Here is a 23,073-nt window from a genome sequence, read left to right as displayed (position 1 = left end):
CCTCCCTACTATATCTAGGCTGAGTAAGGTGTCCATCCAAAGAGAACAGGTTCCCCCAAAGCCAGTACAAGCAGTAGGGATAAATCCTGGTGCCACTGCCAGTGGTCCCGCAGTCTGCCCCAGCCATACAACTGCCACCCACATTCAGAGGGCCTAGTCTGGTTTCTCTGCTGGTTCCCTCACTGTCAGGCCAGAGTTGAAAGGCTCCCATTAGCTCAGGTCAACTGTTTCAGTGTGTGTCCCCATTATGGTTTTGACCTCTTTGCTCGTATTCTCACTCCTCCCGCTCTTCAACTGCCTGTGTGTGCTGGGGATCAAACTCAAGTCATGCTTGAGCAGCAAGCACTTTAGTGACAGCTACACCCTCACCCCCAATACTTTTAGTTATTATTAAATTTTTACAATAAAATTGATTATTGGCGAGGGAAGCATGGTATAGCGCGTATGGAGAAGTCTCTGGAACCAGTTCTTTTCTTTACCTTTACTTGGATCCCTGGATGAAACTCAGGCTGGAAGGCTTGCACAGTACCCTACATATATTTTTTAATATTAATTTGCTGTCAACTTCTAAGAATCCTGAGATTTCACATTTAAAATCCAATCTTACATTTTTCCTTTTATTTGTGTTATTTTTCTCTCTCTTTTGAAACAGGGTTCCTGGCTGTCCTGGAACTCACTCACTCTGTAGATCAGGCTGGACTTGAACTCAGAGAGCCGCCTGCCACTGCCTCCTGAGTGCTGGGATTAAAGGTGTGCGCCATCACCACTTGACCTATGTTTTCCATTTTAAAAGCCAGGAGCTCTTGCACCACTGACCACTGCAACGCATTGATGTCCTTTAGGCCCAACAAGCACCCCGCAGTTTGCAAGAGCCCTTAAGCTCAAACCAAATAATTTGATCTTATTTATGCCCTTGTTCCTGGAAGCACTAATTCCTTACCTTGTGGCAACAGCTTCTCCCGGGTAGTGGATGCTCTTGAAAACCAATGCAAAGGCTCCTTCCTGAAAACACAGCAGAAGAAGGTGAAGGCCTGTGGCATAGCAATTGCTCTGACTGATCAAGCCACTGCAGGCCACTGACCCCCAGCTCCTCTCCATGGCAGATATGGGTTGCTTAACGATCTGAGTACAGAGGTAGCTTACGGAGGATGCAGTTAAAGCGAAAGCCAAACCCATGACCTCAGCTAAAGCCGCAGAGAGTGAGAGTCAGGGCTAGAGAAACCCAGCACTGAGCCTCAGGAAGGGAAGTTTCAAGGAAGGTTCAAGGGTTTGATCAGTGTAACTTAACACTGGATCCAACCTGGGACCCAGTTCTGGCTTTATCCCTCCCTTAATTAGGCAATTGCTCCAGCTACCTTCATGCTTCAGTTTCCTTATCTGCTACCCAAAAAGACAGCAGTTCTATCTGTATGACTTTGAGGCTCACGGCTAATGCACGAAAGTGCTTAGCCCTGGACTTAAGAGCATCCAGGAGAACTGGTCTTGTTAATTCTCTTAATATCATTTCTGTGGCTGTGACTGTGTCTCACTTTGCTATTGGCACAAATCTAGAACTAGACTCCAGTTTTCCTAATTCAGGACTACCAATTTCTTTGCTGAGATTTACTTATTTGATTAATGTGCATGTGTATTTGTCTACATGACTTTATGTGTACTATGTGTGTGCAGTTCCCACAGAGGCCACAAGAGGGCGACAGATCCTCTGGAAATGGAGTTACTGGAGTTACAGGGTGGGCCACCCAACATGGGTGCTGGAAACTGAACCTGGGTCCTCTACAAGGTCAGTAAGTATTAACCAATGAGTCTTCTCTCCAGCTTACCCAATGTCTTTTTTTATTTAAATTCTTCATGAAAAACTATCCCAGACTTGTTCTTGCCACTATTCCCTAGAGTACACAATGTAGTGAAACAATCATCTACATGATTCCACTATATTAGGTATTATATTTAATATGTAAATCTAGAGATAACTTAAAACGCATGGGGTGATGTACATAGGTTATATACAAATACTATGATGGTTTATTTGAAACTTGATTTGGGTATCTAATTAGAGTCCAGGAACCAATTCATACTAGTACCAGGAATGGCACCATAGAATATGCGATAATTTAGGGATAGGTCCTCTAAATCATGGACCCCCCCAAAAAAAGAGGGTGGCACAGATCAAAGGGTTGTGGCAGTAGATTCACTCTAAACACTTGACTGTAGGATGACATATCTATCCCAAACCTCGGCATGCTAATCCACAGCACTCTCTGACCCAATGAGACCTGGATTCCGGGCCTTGAACACCATGTCCAGGCTGCTGTAGTCTTGGACCAGTTCTTGGGTGGCATGGTACCTTAGGAATGGGCTCTGAGATTCCTTGAAACCCCTTTTCCTGACTCCCATCCCATGCAGGCCCTGCCTTCTCTTGTTTCCTCTAAGGAAAGTTATCCTCCTTGGACAAGGTCCCAGGCCCCATGTCTGTTCCCCTGGACAAGGCCCCAACCCCCATGTCTACCTCCCTGGACAAGACCCCAGACCCCTGTCTATTCCCCTGGACAAGCCCCCAGGTTCCATGTCTGTTCCCCTGGACAAGGCCCCAACCCCTGTGTTTGTTCCCCTGGACAAGCCCCCAACCCCCACATCTATCCCCCTGGACAAGCTCCCAGGCCCCTTGTGTATTGCCCTGGACAAGCCCCTAACCCCCACATCTATCCCCCTGGACAAGCCCCCAGGCCCCTTGTGTATTCCCCTGGACAAGCTCCCAACCCCCATGTCTATCTCCCTGGACGAGCTCATCGCTCCTGTGTCTATTCCCCTTTGGGAGGAGCTGTAGCTGCTGAGTCTGGCTGTCAGCCGCATCCCCAGTTTCCCCTGCTGTCTTTCCTGGGCCACTCCCACTGACTTCAGCATTTTCCAGTGCTCTGATCTCTCCTATCACAAAACCACAATCTTCCTCTGGAACAGCAATCATCTCTCATGCCCTAGCTGTTGCTATGCACCCTTAAAAATCAGACAGCTCTGAAACCCATCCCTGTGTGCTCTATGCACGTCCACCTTCTCTCCTCCTCCCCGCCGTCCTTTCCCATTTTGTACTTAATTGTGGGCATTTCCCCCTGACTGCTCTACTGACAAGTAGGAAAGGCTACAATTCCAGGTCTCCACCACCAGTCACATTCATCTGATTAGCATATGACCGTGAGAGATGACAATGTGAACCGTGACAGCTACGTTCGCACATGCTCTCAAGCCATGGTTATAAAAGCCACAGATTCGAATCCAGCCACCGTCTCAGAGGGGCTAAAAGGAAGCAAACATTTCGTTGGATATTCACTCCCCAAACTGGGCTTTCTCCAGATTCTACAGGAATATAACACTGTACGTACGTGTTCTATACGCGAACTCTCTTCCCCTTGAGCACCTTGTGCGGATCTGTACAAGTTACAAATGAAGATGTGCTTAGAGAGACGGCACTTGTAACTCACCAACTGCTGAATGACTCTTTCGACCAGTGTTGAAAAGGTAATATCCTCAGTCTCTCTGTTGTCGAATACATATTTAATCAGCTTGGCGATGGTCTCCGTGTCTGTTTCTGACTCAAACTCGTAGCCCTTGCTTTCCTGGAAGACGGGGTTGTACCGAGGGTGACAGATTTTGGTCATTGAGCAATGCTGACTGGGCCACCTCCCTCTAGTCCCTTATGATATGACTTAAGGCAAGAACAAGCAAAACTGGGAAGGGACGAGAAACGTCTGCCAGAAGCCAGCAGCCAAACACCTCTGAGTCACCCTCTTACTCCCAGAGACTGTCCCTCCTCAGGAACTTGTCTTCATCCTTAATCTGGACATTGCAAAACAGCGGCAGTGATATAAAATATGTGAGTCAAACCCGCTCACATCCCAGCTCATACAGCACGACCTTTTCACACTGTGGACGTTCACCGTCTGGCTTCCTAGCCCACAGTCTACGTGGTGTCTGGGTGGGTGTGTCACCTAGTACAAGCTACTCCGCCGAAGCCCAGGTCACATTATTTTGATTCTGTGAAACCACAGCGGCCTGGAGATAAACACTAAAACCCTGGTATCTCTCCCCAGACAAGGCCTGAACATGGTTCCCACTCACGGTGGTGACAGGGCCCAGAGTGGGTCTTGCTCAGTTCCCGTGATTGTTTTGGGAGGGGCACAGGCTCAGTGAAAGTGTCTGGAGGAAGACCAATGCTGACTCAGATTTGATTTAGTCAAGGGAAGCTTCTTACCAGAAATTTCCTCAGATCCTTGTAATTTGTGATGATCCCATTATGGATAACAACAAACTCTGAAAGAAAAGTGTGGGGGAGAGAGATGTGATAGCTACAGGTGACGGTCGAGCAAGATGCTAAAGGAGACGACCGAACACCGGACACTCTTCCCGAGACGTGTGGCAATCCTGTCTCATTTGCGGTGTCGGCGATGCCTGCACCGGTGTCTGCAGCTTACACCCGAAGTAACCCGCCTGTCAGTGGTAAACATCCGGCAGCTGACCCTGTGTGGAACTCTTTCTTTGGATATTATCAAGAAGGCTTCCAGCTTCCAAAATTATTTATCTCAAATGAAGTCTGCACCACCCGGCACATTAGTTCTTTTTGTTTTTTGTTCGTTTGTTTTTGTTTTTCTAGATGAGGTCTCTCTGTGTAGCCCTGGCTGTCCTGGAACTCATTCTGTAGACCAGGGGAGCCTTGAATTTATAGAGATCCACCTGCCCCTGCTGGGATTAAAGGCGCGTGCCACCACTGCCTCGCTCACAGCGTATTCTGAAGTGAGGAGCTTCTGGTAGGGTTAGCCTTGTCACTAGGCAGGGAAGGAGGCTGTGTGGTTGCAGCCTCTCCCTCCTCCCCTCAAAACCTTAAACTCTTGACTGCTGAGCCCTGACTCTGGGACCTAGGGCTCGGAAAGGTACTTAGACACTAATCATGATTGGCAGTATCGTCCGCCTTCACACAGGACCACTCTGTGGGGTAGGGAAATGAGGCCAGCTGGATGAAGAAGGAGCTCCAAGCTTCTCTTTAGGATCCTAGCCTTCTAGAACACATTGTTCTTCTCATACTATTCTGCCATGGTTGAGCATATCCTTCAAGAGCTCACTGCATGTGACACTGGGTCCCCAGGGTGGTCATGTGACAGGTGGTGGGACCTGGGACCTTTAAGAGATGGGACCTTCTGGGAAGTTATCGGGGACATGCTTGCAGAAGAAGCTAACAGAGTGCTCACTGGATCCTCGCCACTTCTGGAGTGTGTGCGTGGTTACGAAGCGAGGCTGCACACTTGGTCCCCACCTCATGCAGTTGGTTTCCTTTTCTGCTTTTTTAGCATGTGGTGTTGAAGCCAAGAGGAGCCTCACCAGAGGTCAGACAGGTGTCCTGCCCAATCACAGATTTTCTGTCCCTAAAACTGAGTCCTAAATAAATCTTTCTTTATAAGTACTCAGCCCCAGGTGTGTTGCTTTAGTGATGAAAAATGAACCAATGTGCTGCTTTAGTCCACTCCTGGAATGAATTCCAAAGAGCAAAGAGCCCTTGTGAGAAAATGCCATCATTTCCTGTGTCCTTGGTCAGCAGCACCCAGGGGACCAGGGGTTGGCCTGACTGAGGCCCAGCGTGACCCACCAGGGTGTTAGGGGAGTAGATGCTTAGATGTCTCCAGAGGATTCGGCAGGTGAGAAAGGCACTTTGAGGTGTGCATGGAAGCCACTCTGGTCAGGATTGTCTCTGGTGGGTCATTCAGGGAGAGGTAGAGATAGCCTGAACAGGATCCACTTACCATTGTCTTTGTCTGAGCGCTGTGGGTGACTGTTGACAGCATTGGGCACACCGTGGGTGGCCCAGCGTGTGTGGGCAATCCCGAAGTGTGTCTCAAACTCCACCTTCAAGTCCATGCTATCTTGCTCTAAACAAAAAGAAAACCAGTTGCTGTATTCATGTATGCTGTACATGAGTGTTAGTCTGTGTGCATATGTGGTGTGTACATGTGTGTTTGCACACATGTGTCTACGTGGTATGTGCATGAATGTTTTCATGTGTGTGGAGGCTGAAGGTTGATGCTGGGGTGGTTTTTTCTGACTGGTGGCCACCTTATTCATTGATGCAGGGACTTGCGTTAAACTCAGGAACTCACCCATTGTGGCTAGCCTGGCTAGCCAGCTTGCTCACGGGATCCTCTGTCTCTGCCTTTTCGTTTTTTGTTTGTGTCTGTGTGTGTTTGTTTTTCTGAGACAGGGTTTTTCTGTGTAGGCCTGGCTGTCCTGGAACTCACACCATAGACAGGGCTGGCCTCGAACTCACAAAAGTCCACCTGCCTCTGCCTCCTGTATGCTGGGATTAAAGATATTTGCCACCACGGCCCTGCTGTCTCTGCCTTTTGACAGCTGGAATTACTGCCATGCCTACCTGGCATTTAAAGAGGTACTAGGATCTGAACTCTGGTTCTAGGGCTCGTGTGGCAAGCAAAGCCAGCTCTTTGGACAACTGTCTGTACTTTAAAAACAAGCATCTCTAGCTGGGCAGTGGTGACTCATCCTTTAATCCCAGCACTTGGAAAGCAGAAGCAGGCAGATCTCTAAATTCAAGGCCAGCCTGGTTTACAGAGTGAGTCCCAAGATAGCCAGGGCTACACAGAGAAACCCTGTCTCAAGAGAGGAGGAAAAAGAGCATGGCATAGCACCACTAAGACAGGTAGTTTCATTATATTAGACACAGCATCTTGATTGATGACCTACCTTTAATGTCAGTCACACATGGCAGACACCACAGGGATCTACCACGTCTGGGTACCACCTATGTTGTTAGGTTTTATCTAGTGTTTTTCAGTAACTGAACTCATTTCCTTTTCCCTTTTGAGCCAGGGCCATGGTAGCCCTGGAACTCACTACATAGACCAAACTGGCATCAAATTGACGGCTATACTTCTTTCTGCCGTAGCCTCCCAGGTGCTAGGATTACAAACTAGGGCCACGATGTCTTACTTTTCTTTTTCTTTTTCATTTTTGTTGTTGTTGTTTTGTTTCCTAAGACAGGGTTTCTCTGTGTAGCCCTCGCTGTCCTGAAACACACTCTGTAGACCAGGCTGGCTTTGTACTCATCCGCCCATAGTGCTAGGATTAAAGGCGTGTACTGTCACCACCCGACTTGCCCTCATTTCTTAATCATAATAAGTTGATTTAGTAAGGAAAAGGATATATATATACATATATACATGTAAAAAAGTAGTATTGTGTGCCAGAATAGTTCAAATAAATGTGTAAGTATTAAAATAGTTTTTTAGAGTCTCCACATAGAGCTGCTTCAAATAAAACATCCTACACTTTGAGACAGTCTTACAACATGGCCTTAACCCTTCTGATAGTCACCCAAGTGTAGACAAATTTTCTAGTCTCAAATGCTGTTGACAATGACGTATTTTCAAGGGACCTGTGGCCAGCCATCACTGTAACACAGAGCATGTCCCACTTACTGTAAAGTTCTTCATCCAGGGCCTTCACTTTCCCCTTTTTCTTCACAAGGTGGATGTGCCTTTCCTTGACTTCATGGTTATTCCCGTCAATGGCCACACCTAGTTTACAGAAAGCACATAGTTCTGACGCTTGCCTATCGCCAACGTGACCCTCAGAAACAGTCAGAAAGAGGCAACCACCGTTCACATATCTGTCACAGTAGAGCAGTTTACTTATTTTAGAATATCATAAAATTGAAAACATGAACATTTTTCATGTTGGATTTTAGTTCTGTCACCACGAGTTGAAGCTGTCATCTCTGTCCAAGGAGTCACATCCCTTGATCAACCAACAGCTGATCAGAAGTCTTGAAAATAAAATAGGGACTAAGTTGGACCTGAGTTTAGTCTCCAGAACACACGTAAAAAAGCTAGGCACTAACTGGATGTTGGTGCACGCCTTTAATCCCAGCACTCTGGAATCAGAGGCAGGCAGATCTCTGTGAGTTCGAAGCCGGCCTGGTTTACAGAGTGAGTTCCAGGACAGTCAGAACTACAGAGAAATCTTGTCTTGAAATAACACAACAAAACACAGGCATGGTGGTGCATGCTTGTAATCTCAAGGTTGGGGCAGTAGAGACAGGTGGATGGATCCTGGGAACTCACAAGCCATTCAGCCTAACTAATCTACAAGTTCCAAGTCAACAAAAAACATTGTCTCAGAAAATAAAATGGATCTCTGGCCTCCACACCCACATATATGTGCAGTCATATATACGGGTGTACTCAAACACATGTATACACACCAACAAATGAGTTGCATCTGTACTGAACATTTTTTTCTTATCATTAGCTCAGAGACAAAGCATTGTAAAAAAAACTATTCATACAGCATTTATATTGCTTTATATATAAATAATCTAAGGATAGTATCTGGGAGGAGGTGACAATAGATCAAATGTTGCAAATATTGTGCCATTTTATAGAAAGGACGAAAGCATCCCAAGAGTTTGGTATCTTGGGGCCTCCCTGCCCCTTACCAGGAGCTGAGTAAACCACCCAGGACTAGGGCCACAAGGTACCATTGGTTGCAGTTGGTGCATCTGGAAACTATAACCCAGGACCTCACACACACTAAGCCAGAGCTACACCCTCCCTCAGCCTTTACCGTCCACACTTCTCCCCCAAGCTTTGGGATCAAAGAGAACTATCTCGTTTTCAATGTTACAATGATAGCAGTGTGTGCAGGGATCCTGGGCTTGACTGCCATGCCCGCCTTTAAAGGCAAGTAGCCATTCAAAGGCACTGAGCCTGCTGTGCTCTTTGCGTGGTGACCTCCTAGCTCCCTCTATTTGCACGCCTGTAAACCTAATCAGGATTGGCCTTTATTAAAAGAATTTACAAAGGCAGACAAGAAGGTTACCCAGTCTCCAGGATTCGTACTGAATTAAACATTTAGCCAGTGGAAGAGGGAACCCCGAGACAGCCACCTGATGAGGACTAGGAAGTGAGTTAGAAAGGGCTTTGAGAGTGAAGGAGGACTGTAAAACCACAGGGGCTGTGTGGAAGGGCCTGGGTTCCATCTGCTTTGTTTCATTGTTTTGTGGTCAAGCGGCGGTTTCTCTGTGTAGCCTTGTTTGTCCTGGAACTCAGCTCTCTGGACCAGGCTGGCTGTGAACTCAGAGATCAGTCTGCCCCTGCCTCTGCCTCGGATCAAAGATGTGCGCCACCATGGCCCCCACCGTACAGCAAAACTAGCTTAATCTTTAACATCCTGACTTATTAAATGTTACAAATTGCATAATAATGGCTGAGGGGAAAAAAGAAAGAAAGAAAATTTATTTACAAAAGTCTCTCCATTCTCAACGTAGATAATATCACTGCCCAACAGCAGGGGTGCCAAGAAACTGCTAGAAGGGAATTTACTGAGGTGTGATAGGAAGGCACAACGCTGCATATCTCTCTAATGTACCCAGCTTGGTGGACTAAAAGATAGAGATCTACCAGTGGAAAGACCCCCAAATCCATGGCATTGACTTCTCCTTCACCTGGTTTCTTTCCGGACCATCCTCACCATTTTTCTCCTCCATCAACATGAGTGTACGTGTGCCCATTTAACACGCGGTCTCCTCTCTTACGAATGCTAAAGTGCACAGTACCGTGTTGTTAGCCGTGCCCCCGAAGCTGCCCCGGGATCGCCAGGACACATTCATCTCGCACAACTGAAACTTTGTGCCTTTGAGCAACACTGATGAAGCTATGTCTGACCGAGATTTTGTTAGAGATCTTTTTTTTTAACCCTTGGGATTGCTTTTCTACTGTTAAAAATAAAATGTTTTCTTAATGTTTCTACAGTTTTGAAACATCTTTAATGAGCAAGTGTGGTTATTCTTGGATTATTAAAAGCAGCTGTGGGGAGACTGAAAGGGGAAAGAAAGAGGCCAGGTCTGCCGTTAGGCAGGGCAATGTTTGTTCCCTGTGCTGGAGCATTTTTACCACCCATGTGTGCAGATGGCCAAAATGCCTATAAAAGATGGGATGTGGCCCCTTAAAGGGGCAAAAATGACTCCCGTAGTCCACAAGGGAAACTGGGAAGTGTAGTCTTTCACCTGGAAACTACCAGTTATTATAATAATAAAGGAATGTTAAGAAGTGTCAGGGAAATTCCAAGACTGAAAAAGTCCCCGCCACAAAGAACGAGGGTAAGAGAACCAGCCATTGTGGGGTGTCTCAGAGACCTACCTGCCGAGTCGTAGCCCCGGTACTCCAGCCGCTGCAGGCCCCTGATTAGGGTTTCAAAAATCTCTTTCCTTGTCTTGGGAACCCTGTAATTCATATACGCAAAGATTCCTGTCCAAAGAGAAAACAAAATGGTATCTTTAGAAAATACCAGTGTCCTGTTCAGGAATAAATAAATAAATACCCCACACCAGCCAAAGGAGGCATCTCAGAGAGCCCCTAGGCTGCTTGCAAAGGAAAAGCTACCAAGAATGGTTGTCCCTCATGTCCTCTGGAAGGGTTGTATTCTGTCAGCCCTTCTCTCCGTGGCAAAGCTCACATGAACCCTGTGTCATAACCCTTGGCCTCGTACTTCCACTGCAGAGAATTTCTCTTCCACCGATGGGCAGATGTGAGGCGTTATTAAATGGGGGACTCAGAGTAGCAAAAGTAAAGCCTTGCAAAGCCAGGCACCACCAACAGAGATTAGAAAGAGACACGGAGGGTGTGCCTCAGGAGTGCACAGAACGGTATTTATTGCCCTGGTGGCAGGTCCTTCCTCCTCTTTCCTCATTGGCTGAGAACTCAGGAGGGTACAATCGTGCACGTCACCTGTCTGTTTCTCAGTAAAGACCAGGCAGGGGTTTATATGGCAGTCCAATCTGATAGGGGCATCTTCTCAATTATATCTGCTCTTCCCGAATGACTCAGTTTAAGTCAAGTCAAATTAACAACAACAACAACAAAACAAAAACAAAAACCAAACAAACAAAACCTAGACGGCACAGCTTATTTCTTTTCCTTTCCTTCTGTATCGAGCTGGGGACTGAACTAAGGGCTTCCTCATGAATGCCAGGCAATCACTCTGCTAACTGAGCTGTATATCCTCAGCTCCTGCTCCAAGGATAAATGTAAAAACAGCCAGAATAGAGTGGTCTCTTGGGAAAACATTTTTAAGGTAAGCTAACAAACCAAGAAGATTCAGTTTGGTATTTCATTTATTTATTCATTTTTTTACTTTTTTCCCATAGAGGAAGGTGAAGGCCCCTGTTTTAGGTATTTTATAACGACCAGAGTTTGGTCCCCAGCAGTCACATCAGGCAGCACACCTGCAACTCCAGTCAGCTCCAGCTCCAGGGACATCTGCTGCCCTTTTCTGGTCTCCTAGGGCAACTGCATGCATGTGCATATACACAACTAGGCACAGGCACACACGCATACATATAGTTTTTTGAAACATGTAATGTGTTTTTTGTGCAGTTTCATGTGTTTTTCTTTTTAGAGAAAAGGGCAATTTTGACCCAAAGCTTCAGAGCAGCAGAGAGAGAAGCGCTGAGATAAGGGCTGTGCATACAGCTTGGGTCCCTTTCTTAGGGGTTCAGTTTCTGTCCCACACTTCAAACCAAACACATCTGGCTCTTGGGTGTATTTTTGTTACATTCTTTATTTTTTAAAGGTAGTTTTCTTTCAATATCAAAATGAAAAGTTTAAAATCTTCTTCAAATATAAATGTACTAAATTTCTCACTTAAAGAGTACATTTCCTGGCGCTGGTGAGATGGCTCAGATAATAAGAGCACTGGCTGCTCTTCCTGAGGTCCTGAGTTCAATTCCCAGCAACCACATGGTGTCTCATAACTATCTGTAATGAGATCTGGTGCCCTCTTCTGTCCCACAGGGATACATGCAGGCAGAATATTGTATATATAATAAATAAATAAATCTTTTTTAAAAAAGTACATTTCCCAACCTAAATGCCCCTCGACCTGAGGATGGATAAGGAAAATGTGGTATATTTACACAATGGAGTACTACACGGCCGAAAAAAAATAATAACATCTTGAAATTTGCAGGCAAATGGATGGATCTAGAAAACATCATATTGAGTGAGGTAACCCAGCCCCAGAAAGACAAATATAATATGTACTCACTCATAAGTGGCTTTAGATATAGAGCAAAGAAAACCCAGCCTACAATTCACAATCCCAGAGAACCTAGACAACAAAGAGGACCCTAAGAGAGACATACATAGATCTAATCTACATGGGAAGTAGAAAAAGACTAGATTTCCTAAGTATATTGGGAACATGGGGATCATGGGAGAGGGTAGAAGGGAAGAGAAGAGGAAAGGAGGGGAGCAGAAAAAAAATATATAGCTCAACAAAAACAACTTTTTTAAAAAAGTATATTTCCAAGGTTTTTAGTCTTATTCAGTTTGTACAACCACTGTCACAATCTATGTTTAGGTGAGCCTTAGCTCACATTAATTTTTCAGTGAACAATGAGAAAGTTCCCTGGGTTGTATGCCAAAATTCCATTCAATAAAAGGACATATAATTATCTGGGACCATCATAGAAGATGAAGCCGCTCGATACAGTAGTCTTCCTTATCTGAAATTTTGATTTCTGGGGTTTCACCCACCAGCCTTGGCCTGAAAGCCATAACTAGAAAATTTTAATAAATAAGTAATTCATAATTTTGGGATTGCACACCATTCTCACAAGGGGAAACAGGCTCCCAGCTATATGTGAACCACTCCGATTGTTCAGAGTATCCACGCTGTGTGACCCAACCCCTTAGCATCTGTCTGCATTGTGAGAGTGAATATCAGAGAATCTCAGTACCAGATGCTATCAAAGCTTCACAGGATCAGCTGGTGAATGAAGTCCCACGGCGTCACATTTGTGTCTAAGTAATGTTTGTTTTATTTAAAAACAGCCCCAAGTGCAAGAGTGGTAACAGCAACAAACGATAACCCAGAGAGGTGCTCTTACATCCTTCCTTAAAAGGGAAAAGTTTTTGGTTGACTAAGAGAAGGGAAATCATATGCAGGGGTTGCTAAGATCAACAATAAAAAGGAATCTTCTACCTGGGAACCTGGGAACAAGAAATGTGTGCTCTTTGGTTGTCTCTGCTCGAACTGCACATTTACAACCACAGACCACAGTAAAGTTGATGGACAAGACACAGCTTCAGGCTGTGTGTGTGTGTGTGTGTGTGTGTGTGTGTGTGTGTGTGGTGCATGAGTGTACATGCTGCATGAGAGTATACAGAGGCTAGAGCAAGACACTAGATATCTTTCTCTATTTTATTAGCACTAAAACAGGGATTCTAGAAGCTCACCACTTAGGCTAGGCTGCCAGGGAGCTCTGGGGATCCATGCCCTCACTCCCCAATGGTGGGGTCACAGGCACACATAGCCATGCCCAGTTTTTTGTGTGAGTGCTAAAGATTCAAACTCAGCTCCTCATGCCTACCACGCCATCTTCTCAGACACTGGAGTCTTCTTATACTGCACTTTCCTAGCACCCTGTGTTCCAGAATTATACCTACACCCTTAAGCGGACTTGATATTCAATGCAGATAACACAAAGGACTAGAAAGGTGACTATCACCAAGAGTTGAAAATATTTTAAACAGAAGGGTTGGTTCTAGGGATCCTATTTTTCCACAAGATACTTAGTTAATATTTGGTGGAGTGCAAGATATTATGAATTTTGATATGTTGAGTCTTGAATTTTTCTATATACCTATAAATTTTATATATCTATAAATATAAATAAAGTTTTTTAAAAAGCCTTTAAGTATTATTTAGGGCAGGAAGCATCTGGGTTCTGCTCTCCCATCCTTCCCTGCTGCCCCTCTTCTTCCAGCCACACTCCACTTCTGAACACTCATCTAGCACGTATGTTTTCGCGTGGCACTGAAGATCTGAAAGGGCTTGGGGGAAGGGACACATTAGAGCCCCTGGTGGGATATTAAAATGTCCTTGTCCTCAGGACCACCAGCTGTGTTGACACCCAGCCAGGAGCTTGGCAGGCAGTTGAAGCACAGTTTGGGAGCTGACTGCTGTGGAGCAAGCTGCCAAAGAGGGTTTGCAAGGCCTTTGCACAAGAAACATAGATCCTCTCATTTTCATCATGAAATATCTACTCAGCGACTTCTTTCATTAACGAAGCACCGCCCCTCTCCCTGTACAGCTAATCTTCTCGGCCAGTTGGGGTAGCACAAAACTGAACTGAAATGAATAAAATTGCATACATACTGCTAATTATTAATCACACCACTTTTTTAAAATATAAAGTAGAAGAAAAAAAAAAGCTGCCTTCCCAGGAATTTCTCTTGTCAGAATTGCCTCTTGAAATCCACCAGCCTATTTGCAAAATAAAGTGACGACGAAAATGCAGCTTTTTTTAAACAGAAAAGATCAGTTTGGCAATGAGTCAAATTAAGTTCACGCCACCTCTTTAGAAGGCAATTTGGTAGTCGTGTGAAATGAAAAGCGAACACGTGTCAGGATAAGAGCTATTTCGGTTCTAGAAACACACCCCACAGACATCTTCGCAGAAGCCTATGTGTACTCAGAAAAGGTTAGCAGCTCGGGCTTGTGTGTGACCTCCACAGACTGGAGACACTGCAGGTGCACGGAGCAAGCAGGCTCACAAAGCAGCAGGCACATGGAGCAAGCAGGCACAGGCAGGCAGAGCCTGCTACAGAGAACACGATGGGGTTTGGCACTCTTTCACAGAACAATCCAATCTCCATGATGTAGGAAAGGAAAAAAGCATCTTGTAGAACATGAACAAATTATGGGGTGTGATGGTAAGCCAAGTAAAGAGGCCTTTCCTCTGTGTTTGTAAGAGGATGGGATCAGGATGTCCCGGGGATACCAAAGTTCAAGCGTTCAAGTCCTTGTTAGATAAAAGGGTGGAACTGTCCATAATCTGCCCATGCAGTCCCTATACCACCCCTCCCTTTCTTTTCCCCCATCCCTCTCACGGGGCCTCAAGCATACTAGGCAAGCACTTCACTCACCACTGAGCTAGAGTCTCAATGCTAGAAAAGATCTAAAACGAAAATCTCAGCTGGGAAGCAGTGGTACACACCTTTAATCTGCACTCGGGAGGCAGAGGCAGGCAGATCTCTATGAGTTCAAGGCCAGCCTGGTCTACAGAGCAAGTTCTAGGACAGCCGAGACTCCATAGAGAAACTCTGTCTTGAAAAACCAAAGAGAAAAAAATCTCCAAGGCCAGCAAGATGGTTCAGCTGGTAAAGGTTCTGGCCACCAAGCCTGATGATTTGTGTTGAATCCTAAGAGCTCACATGGCAGAAAGAAAGAACTGGCCTTCACGTGAGCACCGTGGCATAGGCATGCTTGTATACATACACATAAGATGCATATAAAATAAATAAATGCTTAAAATAAATTACAGTAAGAAAGAAAGAGTGTCCCCCATGTCATCATAAGGGGGACATCCTAGCCAAGGACTAAAGGTTGACAAGGATGTTTGGGCAGTGGCGAATGTGTCACAGCCTCGGTTAATCCTGATTTCCTGTGGGAACTGCTATGCTGGAAAGGAGGGCCGAGACTCTTAAGAGCAGATTTAGTAATGCAGAGACACCTGGGATTTTTGGCCAAAGCCCTGCTCGGCTCCTAGAGGTCAGTGCTACTTTGGGTGGCTACAAGCCTCCCCTTGGGTCAGTCATGGCATAGCCCTTCCCTTCCAAAGTTTCAGTTGCCAGTCTTCTCCTCCCTTCTGTCTCTCCACCTCCTCCTGAGCTGACCTGTCCAGTAATTATGACAGTTCAGAATGTCTTTGTCAAGCCCTCAGAACCCAGTTTGCCACATAACAAGTGTCCATTTGAATAAACGAGACAAGGAGCACCCCACTCCAAGGCAGTGAAAATGCAGGGCATTCCCATAGTACACGATCAGTCCTCAAGAGGCGACTGTCAAAGTCAGGGTGTGGGAACACCCTCACTCTTCCTTCTCGTGACCCTCCGTCTGGGAAAAGGACGGCTAAGCCAAATGTGTGATCTGGCTATGATTTGGGCAACGTTTAATCCAATCTATAAACATATCTCTAGTTTCCTTGGAGCCCTGTCACTGTTAGGACAGATGAGCCTTACAGAGTAGGGTGAAGAAGCAGGTCATAGAGGAATAGGGGTCCCCAGAGCTGTGATTTGTAGGACTAAGGGCAGGTTGAGTGGGGACATGCTTCTTGTTCAACTGGGGGAGACATCTCCAAGGGCTGTCTCTTTACAAAGGTGGCTTCTATCCACTCTGTGCCAACTAGTGGGGTCCCCTGAGGTTCCCCACAAGGTCTACTGAGTTCTATAGGACATTGGACTATTTGTTTCATGCACTTGCTTCCTTGCCCTTACGCTTGTCTCTCCACTGCATATAATCTTTTCCATTCTACTATATACAATCACATCTACATTAGCATCCCCACTATATAAAACCCATGTTAGGCGCACAATAAACAGTTGCTGAATGAAAGGATGCATGAATAAATGGATGGAGATAACCAGAGATTAGTGGCCATGGAGCTAGGCAGGAGACAGCTATACTAAGCCAGGCAAAGGTGGGTCTGTTTATTAGCCACCATCTCCTCTCTGCACAGGTTTGAGAGATCACTCAGGGACCCAGGCTCCACAGAAGTCATGCGAACAAGGGCCCCTAGGGCCGGGCGGTGGTGGTGCACCGCCTTTAATCCCAGCACTCGGGAGGCAGAGGCAGGTGGATCTCTGTGAGTTCGAGGACAGCCTGGTCTACAAGAGCTAGTTCCAGGACAGGCTCCAAAGCTATAGAGAGACCTTGTCTTGAAAAAAAAAAGGGCCCCTAAAGTTGAGAGTTCAGCCTCCAAGTGACAGATAATGACAATAACCAGTTCAGGGAAGCAACTTCCTCTGAGCATTGGGCCAGCTCTGAACACTTCGACTTGATCTGCAGTCCCTTGAGTGGTGGGGGTAAGGTGGGAGTCTAAAGAACGAGGGGAAATAGTTTCAAAGATGGGTTAGACCAATTAATTGATGTATAAATGACAATTCCTGGTGCCTCCTTAAAAAGAAGAGAGTAGAAGCAGATGCACCAGGGAATATGTGGTCCCACTGTGCGTTCTTCCAGAACAGAGAGTGCTTCTGAAGACCTGGCCATGGACTCTGAATGGACCCAGCACTCGCTGCTCTAGCAGAGGATGGAGTTCAGTTCCCAGCACCCACAACAGGCAGCTTTCAATGCCCTATAACTCTAGCTCAGGGATCTGGTGTCCTCTAGTCTCCACAGGAGCATATACAGACACACACACACACACACACACACACACACACACACACGCTTACATTCTTGTTGTTCCAGCTCTGGGGGGGGGGGGNAGGCAGAGGATTAGAAGTTCCAAGTCAGCAGGGTGGTGCTGCTGGTGGTGGTGCTGGCACAAGCCTTTAATCCCAGCAGTCTGGGAGGCAAAGGTAGGCAGATCTCTGAGTTCAAGGCCAGCCTGGTCAATGCGAATTCCAGGACAGCCAGAACAACACAAAGAAACTCTGACTCAAAAAACAAACAAACAAACAAGGTTAAAGGTCTTCTTTAATTCTATAACAAGTTTAGGCCAGCCTGGGCTACGTGAGACTGCCGTGTGTGTGTGTGTGTGTGTGTGTGTGTGTGTGTGTGTGTGCTGTTTCCTAATGTCATGACACAAAATTTGCCAATTTTTCTGGATCTAGGAAAGCCTAGGTAAGGAAGACTAACCCATGGAGGAGCACAAGATAGGAAGGCACAGATACTGGGGCAGCTAGCATGGAGTGAATCCTGCTCTGTGAACAATGGCTGAATTAAAATGCTCTATCCCAGGGCTGGAGAAATGGTTCAGTGGTTAAGGGTGCATATGGCTCTTCAAAAGCCTCAAGCTCAGGTCCGAAATGAGTGCCAACGTGAGTCCTAGAGGCATGTGTAGGTGTGTTGTGACTGCCCTAATGGCTTTCAGGAACCAGCTAGCTGTTTTGTTTTTCCAGTTACTCATTCAGGGACTTCCCATGACCCTCACCTGAAGCCTGTGGTAGGAGTATGTAAACCATAGAAACCAACAAACCAGGGGCTGAAGAGATGGCTCAGTGGGTAAGAGTGAGTACTGTCTAAAACTCTGGCTCCAGAGAAATAGACACTCTCTTTTGGCCTCTGTGGGCATCTACACTCACATAAGCATAACCCCAGCACACATAGAAACAATTAATTTTTAATGGCAAACCAGAAGACAATATATACCACTGTATCGCTGGGTCTCTCTTATGCCCACTTTCACCAGTATGGCGTAAGGCTTGGAGTAAGTAAGATTAAGCCAAGCAACTGACCCCAGGGTCTGTCTATGTCCTTATCAACTCCAGTTCTCAAAAGACATTGCCTCCTTCTGAAGAATCCAGCTATGACCTGAAATGCCACAAGGAAGAAATGAGTGTCAAAGCCGACTCGATTTTGGATGTTGGACATTTTCTAACCCCCTGGAAGGACACCACCTAAGCAATTGACACAGAATATCCGTCTTCTCGCTGAGTGCAGTCCTCATACACTGGACAATTCTCCCCAAGAGCTTTCTACACACAAACAGACGCGCTCTGTGTGCTTGCATGCACGCACGAGTACAATTCTGGGCAAATCTGGAGAAATAAACCCATGGCTGCTTCTCTTAGGGACACAATGAACAGGAAGAGTGTGTACCATGCGGAGGGCCAGAGATGCTGTGAATGCTTCATTTTGTGGCACAGCAGTTAACTTCTAAACAAATGCGGAAATCCCTGTGGTCCAACTAGGTATGCGGCACGATGCCCATGAAGCTGGAGGTGTTTAAACGATCCTTCGCTCACCTTCTGACGGTCACGGGTCCAGTCTGAGAGCACTGGACCAGGGTGCTGGGGTGTAGGGAGGTTTAGGAAACTTGTTTATGGACCTCTGCATTAGGCTCTCAAGGGTAAGACTTGAACATCCAGGATTCCAAGCATTCGAACAGCTTTGGAGATGGTATGTGGGAAACAATGTATCTACAGCAAGATAAATAATTGCCCTGGAAAGTATCAATCCCTAATCCCCCGAATCTGCTGAGATTGCATTATGTGAAGAAAGTCTCCACAGATGAGAGTAAAAGGATCTCAGACTACCTCAGATAATCTGGGAGGTCCCCAAAGAATCACAAGTCCTTTTTTTTTTGGTTTTTCGAGACAGAGTTTCTCTGTGGTTTTGGAGCCTGTCCTGGAACTAGCTCTTGTAGACCAGGCTGGCTTTGAACTCATCCGCCCATAGTGCTAGGATTAAAGGCGTGTACTGTCACCACCCGACTTGCCCTCATTTCTTAATCATAATAAGTTGATTTAGTAAGGAAAAGGATATATATATACATATATACATGTAAAAAAGTAGTATTGTGTGCCAGAATAGTTCAAATAAATGTGTAAGTATTAAAATAGTTTTTTAGAGTCTCCACATAGAGCTGCTTCAAATAAAACATCCTACACTTTGAGACAGTCTTACAACATGGCCTTAACCCTTCTGATAGTCACCCAAGTGTAGACAAATTTTCTAGTCTCAAATGCTGTTGACAATGACGTATTTTCAAGGGACCTGTGGCCAGCCATCACTGTAACACAGAGCATGTCCCACTTACTGTAAAGTTCTTCATCCAGGGCCTTCACTTTCCCCTTTTTCTTCACAAGGTGGATGTGCCTTTCCTTGACTTCATGGTTATTCCCGTCAATGGCCACACCTAGTTTACAGAAAGCACATAGTTCTGACGCTTGCCTATCGCCAACGTGACCCTCAGAAACAGTCAGAAAGAGGCAACCACCGTTCACATATCTGTCACAGTAGAGCAGTTTACTTATTTTAGAATATCATAAAATTGAAAACATGAACATTTTTCATGTTGGATTTTAGTTCTGTCACCACGAGTTGAAGCTGTCATCTCTGTCCAAGGAGTCACATCCCTTGATCAACCAACAGCTGATCAGAAGTCTTGAAAATAAAATAGGGACTAAGTTGGACCTGAGTTTAGTCTCCAGAACACACGTAAAAAAGCTAGGCACTAACTGGATGTTGGTGCACGCCTTTAATCCCAGCACTCTGGAATCAGAGGCAGGCAGATCTCTGTGAGTTCGAAGCCGGCCTGGTTTACAGAGTGAGTTCCAGGACAGTCAGAACTACAGAGAAATCTTGTCTTGAAATAACACAACAAAACACAGGCATGGTGGTGCATGCTTGTAATCTCAAGGTTGGGGCAGTAGAGACAGGTGGATGGATCCTGGGAACTCACAAGCCATTCAGCCTAACTAATCTACAAGTTCCAAGTCAACAAAAAACATTGTCTCAGAAAATAAAATGGATCTCTGGCCTCCACACCCACATATATGTGCAGTCATATATACGGGTGTACTCAAACACATGTATACACACCAACAAATGAGTTGCATCTGTACTGAACATTTTTTTCTTATCATTAGCTCAGAGACAAAGCATTGTAAAAAAAACTATTCATACAGCATTTATATTGCTTTATATATAAATAATCTAAGGATAGTATCTGGGAGGAGGTGACAATAGATCAAATGTTGCAAATATTGTGCCATTTTATAGAAAGGACGAAAGCATCCCAAGAGTTTGGTATCTTGGGGCCTCCCTGCCCCTTACCAGGAGCTGAGTAAACCACCCAGGACTAGGGCCACAAGGTACCATTGGTTGCAGTTGGTGCATCTGGAAACTATAACCCAGGACCTCACACACACTAAGCCAGAGCTACACCCTCCCTCAGCCTTTACCGTCCACACTTCTCCCCCAAGCTTTGGGATCAAAGAGAACTATCTCGTTTTCAATGTTACAATGATAGCAGTGTGTGCAGGGATCCTGGGCTTGACTGCCATGCCCGCCTTTAAAGGCAAGTAGCCATTCAAAGGCACTGAGCCTGCTGTGCTCTTTGCGTGGTGACCTCCTAGCTCCCTCTATTTGCACGCCTGTAAACCTAATCAGGATTGGCCTTTATTAAAAGAATTTACAAAGGCAGACAAGAAGGTTACCCAGTCTCCAGGATTCGTACTGAATTAAACATTTAGCCAGTGGAAGAGGGAACCCCGAGACAGCCACCTGATGAGGACTAGGAAGTGAGTTAGAAAGGGCTTTGAGAGTGAAGGAGGACTGTAAAACCACAGGGGCTGTGTGGAAGGGCCTGGGTTCCATCTGCTTTGTTTCATTGTTTTGTGGTCAAGCGGCGGTTTCTCTGTGTAGCCTTGTTTGTCCTGGAACTCAGCTCTCTGGACCAGGCTGGCTGTGAACTCAGAGATCAGTCTGCCCCTGCCTCTGCCTCGGATCAAAGATGTGCGCCACCATGGCCCCCACCGTACAGCAAAACTAGCTTAATCTTTAACATCCTGACTTATTAAATGTTACAAATTGCATAATAATGGCTGAGGGGAAAAAAGAAAGAAAGAAAATTTATTTACAAAAGTCTCTCCATTCTCAACGTAGATAATATCACTGCCCAACAGCAGGGGTGCCAAGAAACTGCTAGAAGGGAATTTACTGAGGTGTGATAGGAAGGCACAACGCTGCATATCTCTCTAATGTACCCAGCTTGGTGGACTAAAAGATAGAGATCTACCAGTGGAAAGACCCCCAAATCCATGGCATTGACTTCTCCTTCACCTGGTTTCTTTCCGGACCATCCTCACCATTTTTCTCCTCCATCAACATGAGTGTACGTGTGCCCATTTAACACGCGGTCTCCTCTCTTACGAATGCTAAAGTGCACAGTACCGTGTTGTTAGCCGTGCCCCCGAAGCTGCCCCGGGATCGCCAGGACACATTCATCTCGCACAACTGAAACTTTGTGCCTTTGAGCAACACTGATGAAGCTATGTCTGACCGAGATTTTGTTAGAGATCTTTTTTTTTAACCCTTGGGATTGCTTTTCTACTGTTAAAAATAAAATGTTTTCTCAATGTTTCTACAGTTTTGAAACATCTTTAATGAGCAAGTGTGGTTATTCTTGGATTATTAAAAGCAGCTGTGGGGAGACTGAAAGGGGAAAGAAAGAGGCCAGGTCTGCCGTTAGGCAGGGCAATGTTTGTTCCCTGTGCGGGAGCATTTTTACCACCCATGTGTGCAGATGGCCAAAATGCCTACAAAAGATGGGATGTGGCCCCTTAAAGGGGCAAAAATGACTCCCGTAGTCCACAAGGGAAACTGGGAAGTGTAGTCTTTCACCTGGAAACTACCAGTTATTATAATAATAAAGGAATGTTAAGAAGTGTCAGGGAAATTCCAAGACTGAAAAAGTCCCCGCCACAAAGAACGAGGGTAAGAGAACCAGCCATTGTGGGGTGTCTCAGAGACCTACCTGCCGAGTCGTAGCCCCGGTACTCCAGCCGCTGCAGGCCCCTGATTAGGGTTTCAAAAATCTCTTTCCTTGTCTTGGGAACCCTGTAATTCATATACGCAAAGATTCCTGTCCAAAGAGAAAACAAAATGGTATCTTGAGAAAATACCAGTGTCCTGTTCAGGAATAAATAAATAAATACCCCACACCAGCCAAAGGAGGCATCTCAGAGAGCCCCTAGGCTGCTTGCAAAGGAAAAGCTACCAAGAATGGTTGTCCCTCATGTCCTCTGGAAGGGTTGTATTCTGTCAGCCCTTCTCTCCGTGGCAAAGCTCACATGAACCCTGTGTCATAACCCTTGGCCTCGTACTTCCACTGCAGAGAATTTCTCTTCCACCGATGGGCAGATGTGAGGCGTTATTAAATGGGGGACTCAGAGTAGCAAAAGTAAAGCCTTGCAAAGCCAGGCACCACCAACAGAGATTAGAAAGAGACACGGAGGGTGTGCCTCAGGAGTGCACAGAACGGTATTTATTGCCCTGGTGGCAGGTCCTTCCTCCTCTTTCCTCATTGGCTGAGAACTCAGGAGGGTACAATCGTGCACGTCACCTGTCTGTTTCTCAGTAAAGACCAGGCAGGGGTTTATATGGCAGTCCAATCTGATAGGGGCATCTTCTCAATTATATCTGCTCTTCCCGAATGACTCAGTTTAAGTCAAGTCAAATTAACAACAACAACAACAAAACAAAAACAAAAACCAAACAAACAAA

The 23,073-nt window shown here is 45.7% G+C and overlaps 1 protein-coding gene across 3 annotated transcripts in view; it reads right to left on the bottom strand.

Moving 5' to 3' along the window:
• Gfpt2 (glutamine-fructose-6-phosphate transaminase 2) overlaps window positions 1-23,073 on the bottom strand; it is a 52,174-nt gene that overhangs the window by 22,351 nt on the left and 6,750 nt on the right. Inside the window, exons 2-7 of one of the 3 annotated variants that reach the window (XM_050158527.1) lie at window positions 22,325-22,432; window positions 19,604-19,702; window positions 5,784-5,909; window positions 4,244-4,302; window positions 3,474-3,608; window positions 941-1,002 (exon numbers count right to left, since the gene is read on the bottom strand). In XM_050158527.1, the coding sequence (XP_050014484.1) occupies window positions 941-1,002; window positions 3,474-3,608; window positions 4,244-4,302; window positions 5,784-5,909; window positions 19,604-19,702; window positions 22,325-22,432 (589 nt within the window). Of the gene's footprint in view, window positions 1-940; window positions 1,003-3,473; window positions 3,609-4,243; window positions 4,303-5,783; window positions 5,910-7,472; window positions 7,572-10,193; window positions 10,302-19,603; window positions 19,703-22,324; window positions 22,433-23,073 lie in introns of all 3 variants that reach the window. The other 2 variants (XM_050158526.1, XM_050158525.1) reach the window with 2 other exon arrangements.

Source organism: Alexandromys fortis, unplaced genomic scaffold, assembly GCF_014885135.2.
Source record: "Alexandromys fortis isolate MF-2015 unplaced genomic scaffold, M_Fortis_MF-2015_v1.1 scaffold_99, whole genome shotgun sequence".
NCBI classification, from domain to species: Eukaryota; Metazoa; Chordata; class Mammalia; order Rodentia; family Cricetidae; genus Alexandromys; species Alexandromys fortis.
Note: the sequence above shows the minus strand (reverse complement) of the source record. Positions and strands in the feature narration are given on the sequence as shown.